We start from the raw sequence: 15,144 nt of genomic DNA on the forward strand, positions 1-15,144 counted from the left end.
ATTTTGTTAGGTTTTTTAAATGATGCAGAGATTGGTATTCAGCTAAATAGCTAAAGGAGTTCCCATGTAGATTGCTAGGACTCTTTTTCTGCTAGCTCTCTTCTCACAGGTATTCTGTGATGCAGATTTTATTTGCATTACCTCCCAAACTCCCATCTCTGTTTCTTCAACTCAGCAAAGTTATTGGCCTGTGTTTGAGTTTACCTTTCCCTGTGTTATAATCTGGGCATAGCCTCTAGATCTAAAGCATGGGTGACAGTAGGGCTTATTTTACATCTTTCCCTTTTCTTAGGAATCTCAGTCCTGACATGCTTGATACCTAACGTTTGAAAATAGTTGTTTTCTATGCTTTGTTGAGTTTTCTAGTTTACTGCAGATCGATAATTCTGCATCCTGCTACTTGCTTATGGTTGGAAGTGGAAATTCTGTATTAGACACTTAAAATCTTGAAATTGTTTGAATTTTCAGTAGCTTTTAACATGGCTGGTTACTACCTTCTCGTCCTTTGTGTCCAGATTTTGTAAATATATTTTCCTGAGATCTGTTTTCTCTTTGACCCTTATTTCTTAGATATTTCCTAATCAAATTATACTTAATCAAAACCAGTTTCTGTTGATAATGTCTCTTTAATATGTTGAATAATTTCCCTTCATTCTTACTGCTAATACTGTATTCTATGCATCCATATTTTGAATCTGCTCCTAACTACAGTTTCTCTTCTCACTTTAGCTTACTATATCTTTCCACTGCATTAGTGGAGAAGTGATTTTTTTTATTTTTTTGAATATTGTTGACACATAGTGTTACATTATTTCAGGTGTATCCATAATGAACATAGTACACATAGGTTCACATAGTGGCTCAGCAAGTTTATACATTATGCTGTGGCTACCACAAGTGTAGCTATCATTTGTCTTATATCACTATTATATCATCAACTATAATCCTTATGCTGTGTTTTTTATTCCCATGACTTATTCATTCCATAACTAGAAGCCTGTATTTCCACCCTTCATCACCCATTTTGCCCAGCCCCCCCACTCCTGTCCCCTCCAATAGCCATCAGTTTGTTCTTTTTATTTATAGGTCTGATTTTGACTTTTATTTATTCATTTTTTTTTTGAAGATTCCATGTATGAGTGAAATCATGTGATATTTGCCTTTCTCAGCCTGACTTGAAATAAGTTATCATGATAACCACTAGGTCCATCCATGTCATCTGAAATGGCAACATCTCAACTTTTTTTTATGCCTATGTGATATTTCTTTGTGTGTGTGTGTGTGTGCGCGCGCATAACACATATTCATTACCCATTCAAAAACTTATAAACACTTAAGTTGCTTCCACATTTTGGCTATTGTAAATAATGCTGTGATATACATAGGAGTACCTATCTTTTTTTGTTTGTTTGTTTATTTGTTTATTTATTTAAGATTCTGTTTATTTGACAGACAGAGATCACAAGTAGGCAGACAGGCAGACAGGGAGAGAGAGGAAGGGAAGCAGGCTCCCTGCTGAGCAGAGAGCCCAATGCGGGGCTCCATCCCAGGACCATCCCAGGACCCTGGGGTCATGACCTGAGCCGAAGGCAGAGTCTTTAACCCACTGAGCCACCCAGGTGCCCCGCTCTCTTTTTTTGAATTAGTGTTTTCATTTTCTTTGGGTTAATACTCAGTAGTAGAATTACTGGATCATATGGTATTTCGGCTGTATTCTTGCCAGTTCTCATTATTTCTTAAGTTTTTGATTTTAGCCATTCTGGCAGGTGTGAGGTGATACCTCATTGTGGTTTTGATTTGCATTTCTCATGATTAGTGATGTTGAGCATCTTTTCATGTGTCTTGTTGGTCATCTGAATGTCTTTGGAGAAAGGGCTGTTCAGATCCTATGCTCATTTTTAAATCAGATTGTTTGTTATTATTGTTATTTTTTGGTGTTGTGTAAGTTCTTAAGTTTGTATATTAACCCCTTATTGGAGACATCATTTGCAAATATCTTCTTCCATTTAGTAGGTTCTCTTTTTTTGTTGTTGATTTGTTTCCTTTGCTGTGCAAAAGGTTTTTATTTTGATGTAGTCCCAGTAGTTTATTTTTGTTTTTGGTTCTCTTGCCAAATTGACATATCTAGAAAAATGTTGCTATGGTTAATGTCAGAGAAATTACTGCTTATATTTTCTTCTAGAATTTTTTTTTTTAAAGATTTTATTTATTTATTTGACAGACAGAGATCACAAGTAGGCAGAGAGGCAGGAAGAGAGATGGGGGGAAGCAGGCTCCCCACCGAGCAGAGAGCCTGATGCGGGGCTCGATCCCAGCACCCTGAGATCATGACCTGAGCTGAAGGCAGAGGCTAAACCCACGGAGCCACCCAGGTGCCCCTTCTTCTAGGATTTTTATGGTTTCAGGTCTCACATTTAAATCTTGAATCCATTTCAAGTTTATTTTTGTGTATGGTATTAAAAGGTGATCTAGTTTCATTTTTTACATGTAGCCATGGGGTTTTCCCAGCACAGATTTTTGAAGAGACTGTCTTTTCCCCATTGTATCATTTTGCCTCCTTTGTCATTGATTAATTGACTGTACAATTGTGAGTTTATCTGGGCTTTCTGTTCTGTTCCACTGATCTATGTGTCTGTGTACTGTGCTGGTACCATTATTGTTTTACTACAGTTTTAAAATGTGTAATTGTGATATCTCTGGCTTTGTTCTTCTTTCTCAAGATTGTTTTGGCTATTCATTGTCTTTTGTGGTTCCATACAAATTTAGGATTATTTGTTCTAGTTTTAACAAAAATGCTGTTGGCATTTTGATTGGGACTGTATTGACTCTGTAGATTGCTTGGGGTAGAATGGGCATTTGAACAATATTTGTTCTTTGAATCCATGAGTGTAGAATTTTTTTCTATTTGTGTCATCTTTAATTCCTTTAATTAATGCTTTATAGTTTTTGAAGTATAGGTCTTTCACCTCTTTGGATATGTTTGTTCCTAGGCATTTTATTCTATTTTGGTGCAGTTATAAATGGTGTTTTCTTAATTTTTCTTTTTGCTACTTTGCTATTAGTATATAGAAATGCTACCTTCTAGGTATTAGTTTTGTGTTCTGCAGGTTTACTGAATTCATTCTTACTTCTATTAGTTTTTTTATGGAGTCATTAGAATTTTGTATGTACAGTGTTTATGTTCCCTGCAAATAGTGACAATTTAACTTTTTCTTTACCAATACGGATGCCTCTTATTTCTTTTTCTTGTCTGATTGCTGTGGCTTGGATTTCCACTACTATGTTGAATAAAAGTGGTGCAAGTGGATGGATATCTTTGTCTTGTTCCTGATCTTGAAGGAAAAGCTCTCAGTTTTTCACTATTAACTGTGATGTTAGCTGTGGATATTTCATAAAAGGCCTTTATTGTGTTGAGGTATTTCCTTCTAAGCCCACTTTGTTGAGAGTTTTTATCTTGAGTGGGTGGTGAATTTTGTCCCATGCTTTCTTTGCATTGGTTGAGATGATCATACGATTTTTATCCTTTGTTTTGTTTATGTGGTGTATCGTGTTGATTGATTTGTGAATATCGAACCATCCTTGCATCCCTGGAATAAATCCTACTTGATCATGGTGAATGATCTTTTTAATGTATTGTTGTATGTGTTTAATATTTTGTTGAGGATTTTTACATCTGTGTTCATCAGGGAAATTGGCCTGTCATTTTCTTTTTTTGTATCGTCTTTGGTTTTGGTATCAGGGTCATGCTGACCTTGTGGAATGTATTTGGAAGCTTTTCTTCCTCTACTGTTTCTTGTGATAATTTGAAGAGAATAGGTATTAACTATTCTTTAAATGATAGAATTTACCTGTGAAGCCATCTGGTCCTAGACCTTTATTTTTTGGTAATGTTTTGATTAAATCAGGTCAGTTTTGTTCCTAGTAATTGGTCTGTTCGGATTTTCTATGTGGGAAATGATTGTTTTTAAATAGAGCTCCTTAACGGGTTTATAAAACTTTTTAAAAACCTGACCCTGCTTACCTTTATATTCTGGTCACTTTTTCTTGTTTATACTGAATTCTTTTGATTCTTCATGCATGGTGTTTTATTTGTATTGATTTTGTTCTATCAAGTATACTGTGCATAATCCCTCTCACATCTTGATTCCAGTTATCTGCATATGCCATACATGTAGATGATTTTAAGAAGGCAAAACAAAATGAAAACACATTTTTTTACAGCAATCAGTCAGATAGAGTATAAAACTAAAACCTCATAAATGAAGTCAAAATACAAGTGAAAATATTTGCAACTTAAACAAAGGCCAATTTATCTTATGTGCAGATAAGAAAAAGACCCAAAAAACCAGTAGAAAAATGAGCAAAGGAAATGCATAAATGGTCTAGTTTCGTGGTAATGTTAGAAGATACTGTTTTACTCATGATAAGAGAGATGAAGATTAAATTTATTCTGAATAACAAATTCTTAGCTAATATATGACTAAAATCCAAATATATAGTTAAGAACTTTGTTGGTGGAACTGTAAAAAAGAGGCTCTCTCATCTACTAATGGTAGGAGAATAAATTGGTACGAGCCCGCTGGAGGGCAGTTTGCTAATATTATCAATATACATATATATTTATATAACATACTGTTATAGTAGATAAAATGTAGAATGTAATCAATAACTTCAGTAATTATTATATAGTTATTATAGTGATTTTGTTAGTTACATTGCATTATTTGTCATGACATACGATTATGCCTATAGTATATATACCGGTTTGTCAACATATATGCTTCTGTATTTTTTGTGTGGGTGTATGTGTGGTCTCTGGACCTCACAGTTTCACTTCTGGGATTTTATCATGCAGATATACTGGCACATGTGTGAACTGACTTATGTACACATTTATCCAGTACTGTGTTGTTTATAATAGAAAAAGGAAACTTAGATATCCATAAATAACTGATTGGTGAGTAAGAGATGCTACATCTTTGCAATAGTATAGGATATAGATGTAAGAAAGAATGAGGATGCTTTCTATGTACTTCAACATAGGCTACATGTTGTTAAGTGAAAACAGCATAGTATTTATTAGTGTGGATAGAAAAGAGTGTGTATAAAATGCTATCTTGTGTGTTAAGGGAGAGAAATAAAAATATATATTCATATTTGTATAAAGATTTCATAAGAAGGTAATAAAACTAGTTATTTCAGGTGTTTCTGGGCAGATTAAGAAGAGGCGTTGAAAGGGGCTTATTTACCTTATTTTTTAAAAATTTATTGTTTATTTTTGAACTATGTGAACATATTGCCTCTTAAAAATAAAATCAAAAATTTTATAAAAGGTCTTAAGGAAAATATTTTCTTTCTATTTTTTTTTTCTCATCAGTAAGCTGAAAAAGCTGAGTGAAGACAGTTTGACTAAGCAGCCTGAAGAAGTTTTTGATGTATTAGAAAAACTTGGAGAAGGGTAAGTAAAAAAAATACAAAAGTAGCCTTTAGGTAATGATAAATTTATAAAATACTATATAATCTTCCACTAGAGTATATATTTTCTTGAGTTGAATAGTAGTAATATAGTGGGAAAACACCTCAACATCATAAAGGTCATATATGACATGTCCACAGCAAACATCGTATTCAGTGGTGAAAACTGAAAGCTTTTCTCTAAGATCAGGTGTATGATACGGATGAACACTCTCACTGCTTTTATTTAACATAGTATGGGAAGTCCTAGCTAGAGTAACAAGGAAAGAAAAAGAAATAAAAATATCAAAACTGTCTCTATTTGTTGATGTCATGATATTATATATAGAAAATCTCAATCCATCAAAAAGTTGTTAGAATTAATAAAATAACTAATAAATGCATTATAGTTACATCAAAAAGAAGGAAATACCTAGGATAAGTTTAACCAGAGAGGTGAATGATCTGTTTACTGAAAACTGTAAGATGTTGATGAAGAATTTGAAGAAACAAATAAATGGAAAGATACTCTGTGCTCATAGATTGGGAGCATTCATATTGTTAAATATCACTGTTACCGAAAGCAATGTGTAGATTCAGTGCAATCCCTAACAAAATACCAATGGCATTTTTCACAGAAGTAGAACAAACAGTTGTGTAATTTGTCTGGAACCACAGAAGATCCCAAATAGCTAAAGCGGTTATGAGAATGCAGAATCAAGGGTGCCTGGGTGGCTCAGTGGGTTAAAGCCTCTGCCTTCGGCTCAGGTCATGATCCCAGGGTCCTGGGATTGAGTCCCACATCAGGCTCTCTGCTCTGCAGGGAGCCTGCTTCCCTTCCTCTCTCTCTGCCTGCCTCTCTGCCTGCTTGTGATCTCTGTCTGTCAAATAAATAAATTAAAAAAAAAAAAAAAAAGAATGCAGAATCAGGCTGGAGGTATTATGTTCCCTGATTTCAAAACTATATTATGAAATTCTGGTAATCAAAATAGTATGGTATTGGCATAAAAGCAGATACCTACATTAATGAAACATAATAGCCCAGAAATAAACCCATGTATATATAGCCAATTAATTTAGGACAAAGGTGCCAAGAATATACAATGGAGAAAGGATAGTTTCTTTAAGAAATGATGTTGGGAAAAATGGATAGCCACATGTAAAAGAATGAAACTGGGCCTCTGTCTTATACCATACCTAAAAATCAGCTAAAAATGGATTAAAAGAGGGGCATTTGGGTGGCTCAGTGGGTTAAAGCCTCTGCCTTCAGCTCAGGTCATGATCTCGGGGTCCTGGGATTGAGCCCCGCATTGGGCTCTCTGCTCAGCAGGGAGCCTGTTTCCCTCTCTCTCTCTCTGCCTGCCTGCCTCTCTGCCTACTTGTGATCTCTCTGTCAAATAAATAAATAAAATCTTTAAAAAAAAATGGATTAAAGACTTGAATGTAAGACCTGAAACCTAAAACTCCAAGAAGAAAACATAGGCAGTAAGCTCCTTGACGTTGGTCTTGGCATGACTTTTTGGATTTGACACCCAAAGCAAAGTCAACAAAAGCAAAACAAAACAAACAAGTGTGACCACATCGAACTAAAAACTTCTTCACAGTGAAGAAAACCATCAATAAAGTGAAAAAGCAGTCTCTGGAGTGGGAGAAAATATTTAAAAGTGATACATCTGTTAAGGGGTTAATATCTAAAACATATAAAGAACTCATACATGTTAATAGCAAAAATCCAAGTATTTCCATTAAAAAATGGGTGGAGGATCTGAATAGATGTTTTTCCAAAGAATACATCCATATGGTGAGCAGGGACATGAAACATCACTAATCATCAGGGAAATGTAAATCATAACCACAATGAGGTATCACCTCACAGTTGTTACAATATTAGTATCAAAAAGACAAGAAATAAATAGTATTGGTGAGAATGTGGAGAACAGGGAACTGCTGTGCACTGTTAGTAAGAATGAACATTGGTGCAGCCACTATAGAAAACAGTATGGAAGTTCTTCAAAATATTAAAAATAGAACTATCATATGATCAGTATATAAAGGAAACAAAGTCACTGTCTTGAAGAGATATTTGCACCTATGTTCACTGCACCACTATTTACATGGAAACAATATAAGTGTTCTATTGATGGTTGAGTGGATAAAGAAAATGTGGTATATACAGATAGTCCACAACTTACATGGTTTGATTTATGAGTTTTCAACTTTATGATGGTGCAGAAGTCATACACATTCAGTAGAAACCATATGTCGATTTTGAATTTTAATCTTTCCTGGGCTAATGATCTATAGTATGATACCCTTCTTGTGGTAGTGGGCAGCAGAAATATGCCACATCTCTTATTTAGCCATGCAAATGAAGGTAAACAATTGATACGCAACAATTTCGTGCTCATATAGCTGTTCTTTTTTTTTTTAATTTTTAAAATTTATTTTCAGTGTAACAGTATTCATTGTTTTTGCACCACACGCAGTGCTCCATGCAATCCGTGCCCTCTCCAGTACCCACCTAGTTCCCCCAACCTCCCACCCCCTGCCCCTTCAAAACCCTCAGATTGTTTTTCAGAGTCCATAGTCTCTCATGGTTCACCTCCCCTTCCAATTTCCCTCAACTCCCTTCTCCTCTCTAACTCCCCTTGTCCTCCATGCTATTTGTTATGCTCCACAAATAAGTGAAACCATATGACAATTGACTCTCTCTGCTTGACTTATTTCACTCAGCATAATCTCTTCCAGTCCCATCCATGTTGCTACAAAAGTTGGGTGTTCCTCCTTTCTGATGGAGGCATAATACTCCATGGTGTATATGGACCACATCTCCCTTATCCATTCGTCCGTTGAAGGGCATCTTGGTTCTTTCCACAGTTTGGCGACCGTGGCCATGGCTGCTATAAACGTTGGGGTACAGATGGCCCTTCTTTTCACTACATCTGTATCTTTGGGGTAAATACCCAGTAGTGCAATTGCAGGGTCATAGGGAAGCTCTATTTTTAATTTGTTGAGGAATCTCCACACTGTTCTCCAAAGTGGCTGCACCAACTTTCATTCCCACCAACAGTGTAAGAGGGTTCCCCTTTCTCCACATCCCCTCCAACACATGTTGTTTCCTGTCTTGCTAATTTTGGCCATTCTAAGTGGTGTAAGGTGGTATCTCAATGTGGTTTTAATTTGAATCTCCCTGATGGCTAGTGATGATGAACATTTTTTTATGTGTCTGATAGCCATTTGTATGTCTTCATTGGAGAAGTGTCTGTTCATATCTTCTGCCGATTTTTTGATATGATTGTCTGTTTTGTGTGTGTTGAGTTTGAGGAGTTCTTTATAGATCCTGGATATCAACCTTTTGTCTATACTGTCATTTGCAAATACCTTCTACCATTCCGTGGGTTGCCTCTTTGTTTTGTTGACTGTTTCCTTTGCGGTGCAGAAGCTTTTGATTTTGATGAAGTCTCAAAAGTTCATTTTTGCTTTTGTTTCCTTTGCCTTTGGAGACATATCTTGAAAGAAGTTGCTGTGGCTGATATCGAAGAGGTTACTGCCTATATTCTCCTCTAGGATTCTGATGGATTCCTGTCTCATTTTATCCATTTCGAGTTTATTTTTGTGTATGGTGTAAGAGAATGGTCGAGTTTCATTCTTCTACATATAGCTGTCCAGTTTTCCCAGCACCATTTATTGAAGAGACTGTCTTTTTTCCACTGTATATTTTTTCCTGTTTTGTCGAAGATTATTTGACCATAGAGTTGAGGGTCCATATCTGGGCTCTCTACTTTGTTCCACTGGTCTATGTGTCTGTTTTTATGCCAGTACCATGCTGTCTTGGTGATCACCGCTTTGTAGTAAAGCTTAAAATCAGGTAACGTGATGCCCCCAGTTTTATTTTTGTTTTTCAACATTTCCTTAGCGATTCGGGGTCTCTTCTGATTCCATACAAATTTTTGGATTATTTGCTCCAGTTCTTTGAAAAATACCGGTGGAATTTTGATCGGAATGGCATTAAAAGTATAGATTGCTCTAGGCAGTTCATATAGCTGTTCTGTTTTTCACTTTCAGCATAGTATTCAACAAATTGTATGAAGTATTCAATACTTTATTATAAAATGAGCCTTGTGTTAGACGATTTTGCCCAACTATAGGCTGGCGTTAAGTTTTCTGAGCACATTTAAGATGGGCTAGATTAAGCTACCATGTTCAGTAGATTAAATGTATTAAATGCATTTCTTTCTTGTGATATTTTGAATTTATTATGGATTTAGCAAGACATAACTTTTATAAGTCAGGGAGGATTTACATATATAGTGGAATGTTATTCAGTCATAAAAGGGCAATATGCTAAATGAAATAAGTCATAGTAAATTCTGTATGATATCACTTATGTGTAGAATCTAAGAAGCCAAACTCATAGAAACAGAGAACAAATTGGTGGTTGCCAGAGTGGTGATAATGGGGAGTGGGGGAAATGGGTGAAATTAGTCAAAGGATATAAACTTCTAGTTACAAGATAAATAAGTTCCAAGGATGTACATGTATAACATGGTGACTAGTTAATAATAGTATGTTAAATATTTTAATGTGGCTAAGAGAGTAGGTCTTAAAAGTTCTCATCATAAGAAAAACATTTTTTCTGTTTGCTAGTAGATGTCAACTAAACTCATGGTAATCATTTTCTAGTATATACATAAATCATTTTGTTGTACATCTTAAACTAATAAATGTTATATGTCAGATCATCTCAGTAAAAGTGGAAAGAAAAAATAATAGTAGTAGTAATTAATATACTTTGTAGCAGTCAGTATGGATTTAAAAAGACTGGATTGTGTTAGATCTGGTAATAGTGTTTTTCAGGGAAGTAGGATATATATATGTATATATATAAAGAAACGCAGGAAATGTAAAGTGATTCAGAAGAAGTTTATGAGTTCATTCTGTATGGTATTCTTATTAATAAGCTTGAAAGATTTTGACTTTTTAGGCAAGTGAACATAAGGGCATCTTTCAGGACATTGGGACTCATTTTACTTGGGGAAAAATGAATAATAGATTTAAATAGAGTGTCTCAGTGAGACAGGAATAGTTGATACGATTTAAAAATATAATTTAAAATAAATTATGAATATGAATTTAAAATGTTTCATTTTTAGCACATAGGGGCATTTAATAAAATGGTAGCGTATAGAAGAACATTCAAAACAATAAAAGGCATAAAACAGAATTAGAATGGTGTAAACCAACAAGAACAAGGAAAAAGAGAAACAAAAGTGTGAAGTAATAAGCTGAACATAAATTGGAAGGAATAAAATGAAATATATTTTTCACTAAATGTCAACTCTCCCATTAAGGGCTCCTGGATGGAACAGTCTGTTGGGCATCTGACTCTTGGTTTTGGGATCTCGGGGTTATGAGACCAGGCCCCCTGTAGGGCTCTGTGCTTAGCATGGAGTCAGCTTGGAGTTTCTCTTTCCCTCTCCCTTTGCTCCTCCCCTGCACTCTCTCACTCTCTCAAATAAGTGGATAAATCTTAAAAAAAAAAAAAAAAGAAAAAAAAGAAAAAAAAATTAGTAGGGTCAATTAAAATGCAAAATCTAACAATATGCTATTTATAAAAGACGTGTGTAATACAAAGTGTGGAAATGTAGGGACATTTCCTATTAGAGATACCAGATAAGAAAGATAATCATACAAATAAAAATAAGAAATAGGAGTAGCAATATTTATATCCAGTAAATTAGTTAAAAGATCTCAAGTGAATAAGGAGGGGTTAATATCCAAAGAATAAATAGGGACATAAGATAATGACTTAAAAGATAATTTATATGAAATATGTAAATGTCAGTCACCAGGACAGTTAAATTTGTGAAGGAAAGTTATTAGAAATGTTAGGAGAATCTAATAGGAGTTTATTCAGATGGGAGATTTTCATATATTGCTTTCAGAATTGGATAAGATTAGCAGAAAAAAAAGGACAAAGAGGGTATAAATATTATAACTGATAAACTTGATTATATATATGTGTATCTATAACTACACATATTTTGGCATTCCTTTTTTTTTGGTATGTTCATGGAGCATTGATTAGTGAGTTCTAGAAAAAGATTTTGCATGTCTCATTTTTGATTATAGTCTTAAATGAGAAAGGTAATTACAATATGATAAAATCCATACTTATTGGAAATTAGGACACATAATCTGAGGTAACCTATAGACTGAGGAGGAAATTACTAATTATTTAGAAAATGAAAAAGAAATAAATCATACCAATATCTGTGCAATCCACAGAAGCTATAATTAGGGGGAAATATTTAGTCTTAAATAACTTCATCACTAAAAAAGAAAGACCAAAAAAAAAAGAACTTAGTGCTTATAAATGAACTTAGAAAAAATAACAAAATGTACCAAAAAATTAGGAAGAGAAAATTCATAAAAGAAGACTTTAAAATTAATGAAATGGAAAATAAAATTTAAACATGATAAATACAAAAGCAGTTTCTTTTGAGCAGATCAATAAAATAGTTAAACCTCTTCTGATTTTGACTAAAGAAAAAAGAGCAAAAATAAAAGATTTGGAATGAGAAAGAAGATACAACCAATGAGAAACAATTTGAAGAATTAAGAGACCACTATATGCTGCTCTAACGATGACTCATTTAGTAATTGAAAAGTTGATGCTTTCATAATAAAACTTAAATTGTATAAATTGACCCCCAAAGAAGTTAAAACTTAAATAGAGCAATTATCATGGAAAAGATGGAAGGACAGTTAGATATCTGTCTATGAATTAAAAGGATAGCATTTCGAGGTGCCTGTGTGGCTCATTTGGTTAAGCATCCTTAAATCTTGATTTTGAGTTAGGTCATGATTTCAGGGTCATAAGATTGAGCCCCGTGATGAGCTCAGTGGGAAGCCTGCTCAGTGGGAAGCCTGCTGGAGATTCTTTTTCTCCCTCTCCCTGTGCCCCTTCCCCTGGTTGTGTGTGTGCACACACACTCTCTCAAATAAATAAATAAATCTTAAAAAAAAAAAAGATACCAGCTCATAGCACCAGTATTCACAAGAGCCCAGTGTGGAAAAGTCAATCAACGGGTGAATGGATAAAGTGTGATATATCTGGACAATGGAATAATATTTAGCCATTATATGAATGAAGTACTGACACATGATACAGAATGGATGAACCTTGAGAAAATTCTGTTTAGTGAAAGAAGCCAGACACAAAAAGTTATATTATTACATGATTCCATTTATATGAAGAATCCAGAATAAATGTATCCATAGAGACAAGAAAGCAGGTTCCAGATGATTTGGAACTCAACAGAGGTAATTGTTGTACAACACTGAGAATGCCTAAATGCCACTGAATTGTATACTTTAAAGTGCTTTAAAATGGTGAATTTTATGTTATATGCATTTTACCAAGAATAAAACCAGCTAAGTCTTTTAGGACGCATCATCGCAGTTATTTTTATGAAGCCAGAATAACTTTGCTATCCAGACCTAGATGTATAAAAAGAAAATTCAGCATTACTTGGGTACCCATGATGATTACCATGCCCTTTTTATCTCTGGTGGAAAGATGCTGCTAGTTCTTTGCACTGCCTTATGGTTCTCATCATTCATTAAAATTGAGGAGTCCATTGCACTGTTGGCTTCCCCAACCTGCACTGCAGAACTTCCAGTAGTACTAGGAAAGGGAGTATCCTCTGGATCCTCTCAGTGAAGATAGTTAGGGGTTTGGTGAGCAATGATATATCCATTACAGTATTCAATCTCCTTGAACCTTTGATCTCCTTCCTCTAATGTATACCAAGGATCAGTGGCATTTCTACATAGGTCACTGTAGAGTCCAGGTTTCAGGTAATTAGCTGGGCAAACTGTGAGGGACACTCCCAACTGTTGGAGATAACACAGAGTCCGGAATTTCTGGTCTTAACGTCCCTATCAGTGAATTCCTTTCTCACTGGAAATCTTGGAATCCATTCCCACATATATTCTTTAGAATTTGGTGATAAAAACTGACAAAATCTTATAACTTTTTTGGTATGAATAGTAGGTGTTCTTGCATCAGATTTTCTGTTCATTCTCCTGGTATCTGGGGATTTGAGCATAGTTCTAGGACTGGAAGCAATGCAAGGTGGTGGAGGAGGGGTTTACATTCTCCTGAAAAGTGACTGCCTCAGGTGAGGTCATTATGGAGTCTTCAGGCATTGTGAGGTTCATCTTCTTGGACTGGGGAATAGGGTTGCTTTTGTTGGCAAGGGATGCTTATAGGACTTGGGGGATTCAGGGTATTCAGATTAATAAACATCTACTTAAATGTCCCATTACCAGTTCTCTGGGTACCTCTCTTTATAGTTAAAAGCCTAACTTTAATAGAATAGAGCTGGAGATGTGAATTTAGCTTGCAGTATAATTCAGCTTCCAGTTTAGATTAGATCTTGAGCTTGTTTTTGGAAGTCTCAGCCCTGTGCCTACAAGAATTAAGAAACTCAGCAGAGAGCCTGCTTCTCCCTCTCCCTCTGCCTGCAGCTCTGCCTACTTGTGCTCTCTCTCCATCTCTCTAATAAATAAATAAAATCTTTTACAAAATTAAAAAAAAATTCTTTTGGGGCATTCAGAAGTTTTCGGTTTCTCAGTCTTGAGCTGGAAGTTTAAGCTCTGAGTTTGTTATATTTGTTACATAACTTTTCTGGTGTAGGCCAGAGCAGCTAGCCTGTTCTATAGTATTCGTACTCTTATTTGCACCATAGAATTCCTTTTTTAAAAAATTTTTTAAAGATTTTATTTATTTATTTGACAGCCCGAGTGAGAATGAGCACAGGCAAGGGGAGTGGGAGAGGGAGAAACAGGCTCCCCACTCCCCACTGAGTACTCTGTGTACCTTGGATATAGAGAGTTTATTATAAAATTAGGAGCTCAGGTGACTTATGGAAGGGCCACAGAAGCAAAGGTCATGAAATCTGCTGCTGAAGGTCGCGGAGAAGCCAACAGTGAGTATCTCAGCCTGAAACACTGAAGTGGTGTTTCTTAAAAGCTCACTGGGGGTCTGTTGGAATCCTTGAGTCTTTGCAAAGCTCCCGCCAACTATCTCATTCTATAGCAGCAATGTGGTTATCAAAAGCTCAGCAGGAGGCCTCTGTGTCTGTCATCCCCCAGTTCATCTGCTACAACCACATCTGAAGAATGATGGTTCTCCTTAACTTTTTGCCATTGAGATTTCATGCATATTCTTCTTATTGTCAGACTCTTAACTAAGATCCATTCAGGGAAAGCAATCTTCTCTTTTGCTGTGATGAGGCTTTAGAAAGGAGTGATGGTGTTGCTTACTTCATGAGAGAGAATCCAGCACTGAATTCTTTATTGACTTTTGAGGGAATACACACACACACACACACACACACACACACACACACACACGGGTTTATATACATACATATGTATACTTACACACATGACTTTTAAGGGGATATATGTGTGTGTGTTTATGTGTATAGATTAGGACTATACACACAGTATCTCTGAGTATCAAACTAAATTACTTTGGAAAGTTTAAAGAACAGGATGGATAAAGTTCATTTTGTTAAGGTAGCTGTTTTATTACTGATTTTTCACTTATTTTAAGTGATTATAAATGTGAAAGTAATTTTGCGTGGTTTTCTAATATTAGGAAACATTCCATGTCTT

At 35.2% G+C, this 15,144-nt stretch overlaps 1 protein-coding gene across 2 annotated transcripts in view; it reads left to right on the forward strand.

The window, feature by feature from the left end:
- LOC111146471 (serine/threonine kinase 3) overlaps positions 1-15,144 on the forward strand; it is a 269,794-nt gene that overhangs the window by 36,103 nt on the left and 218,547 nt on the right. For both annotated transcript variants that reach the window (XM_022502025.1, XM_022502026.1), the window contains exon 2: positions 5,378-5,458. In XM_022502025.1, coding sequence (XP_022357733.1) covers positions 5,378-5,458 — 81 coding nt within the window. The remainder of the gene's footprint in view (positions 1-5,377; positions 5,459-15,144) is intronic.

The sequence above is a fragment of the Enhydra lutris genome, unplaced genomic scaffold (assembly GCF_002288905.1).
Source record: "Enhydra lutris kenyoni isolate GAN:26980312 unplaced genomic scaffold, ASM228890v2 scaffoldscaffold14, whole genome shotgun sequence".
In the NCBI taxonomy this organism is placed as follows: domain Eukaryota; kingdom Metazoa; phylum Chordata; class Mammalia; order Carnivora; family Mustelidae; genus Enhydra; species Enhydra lutris.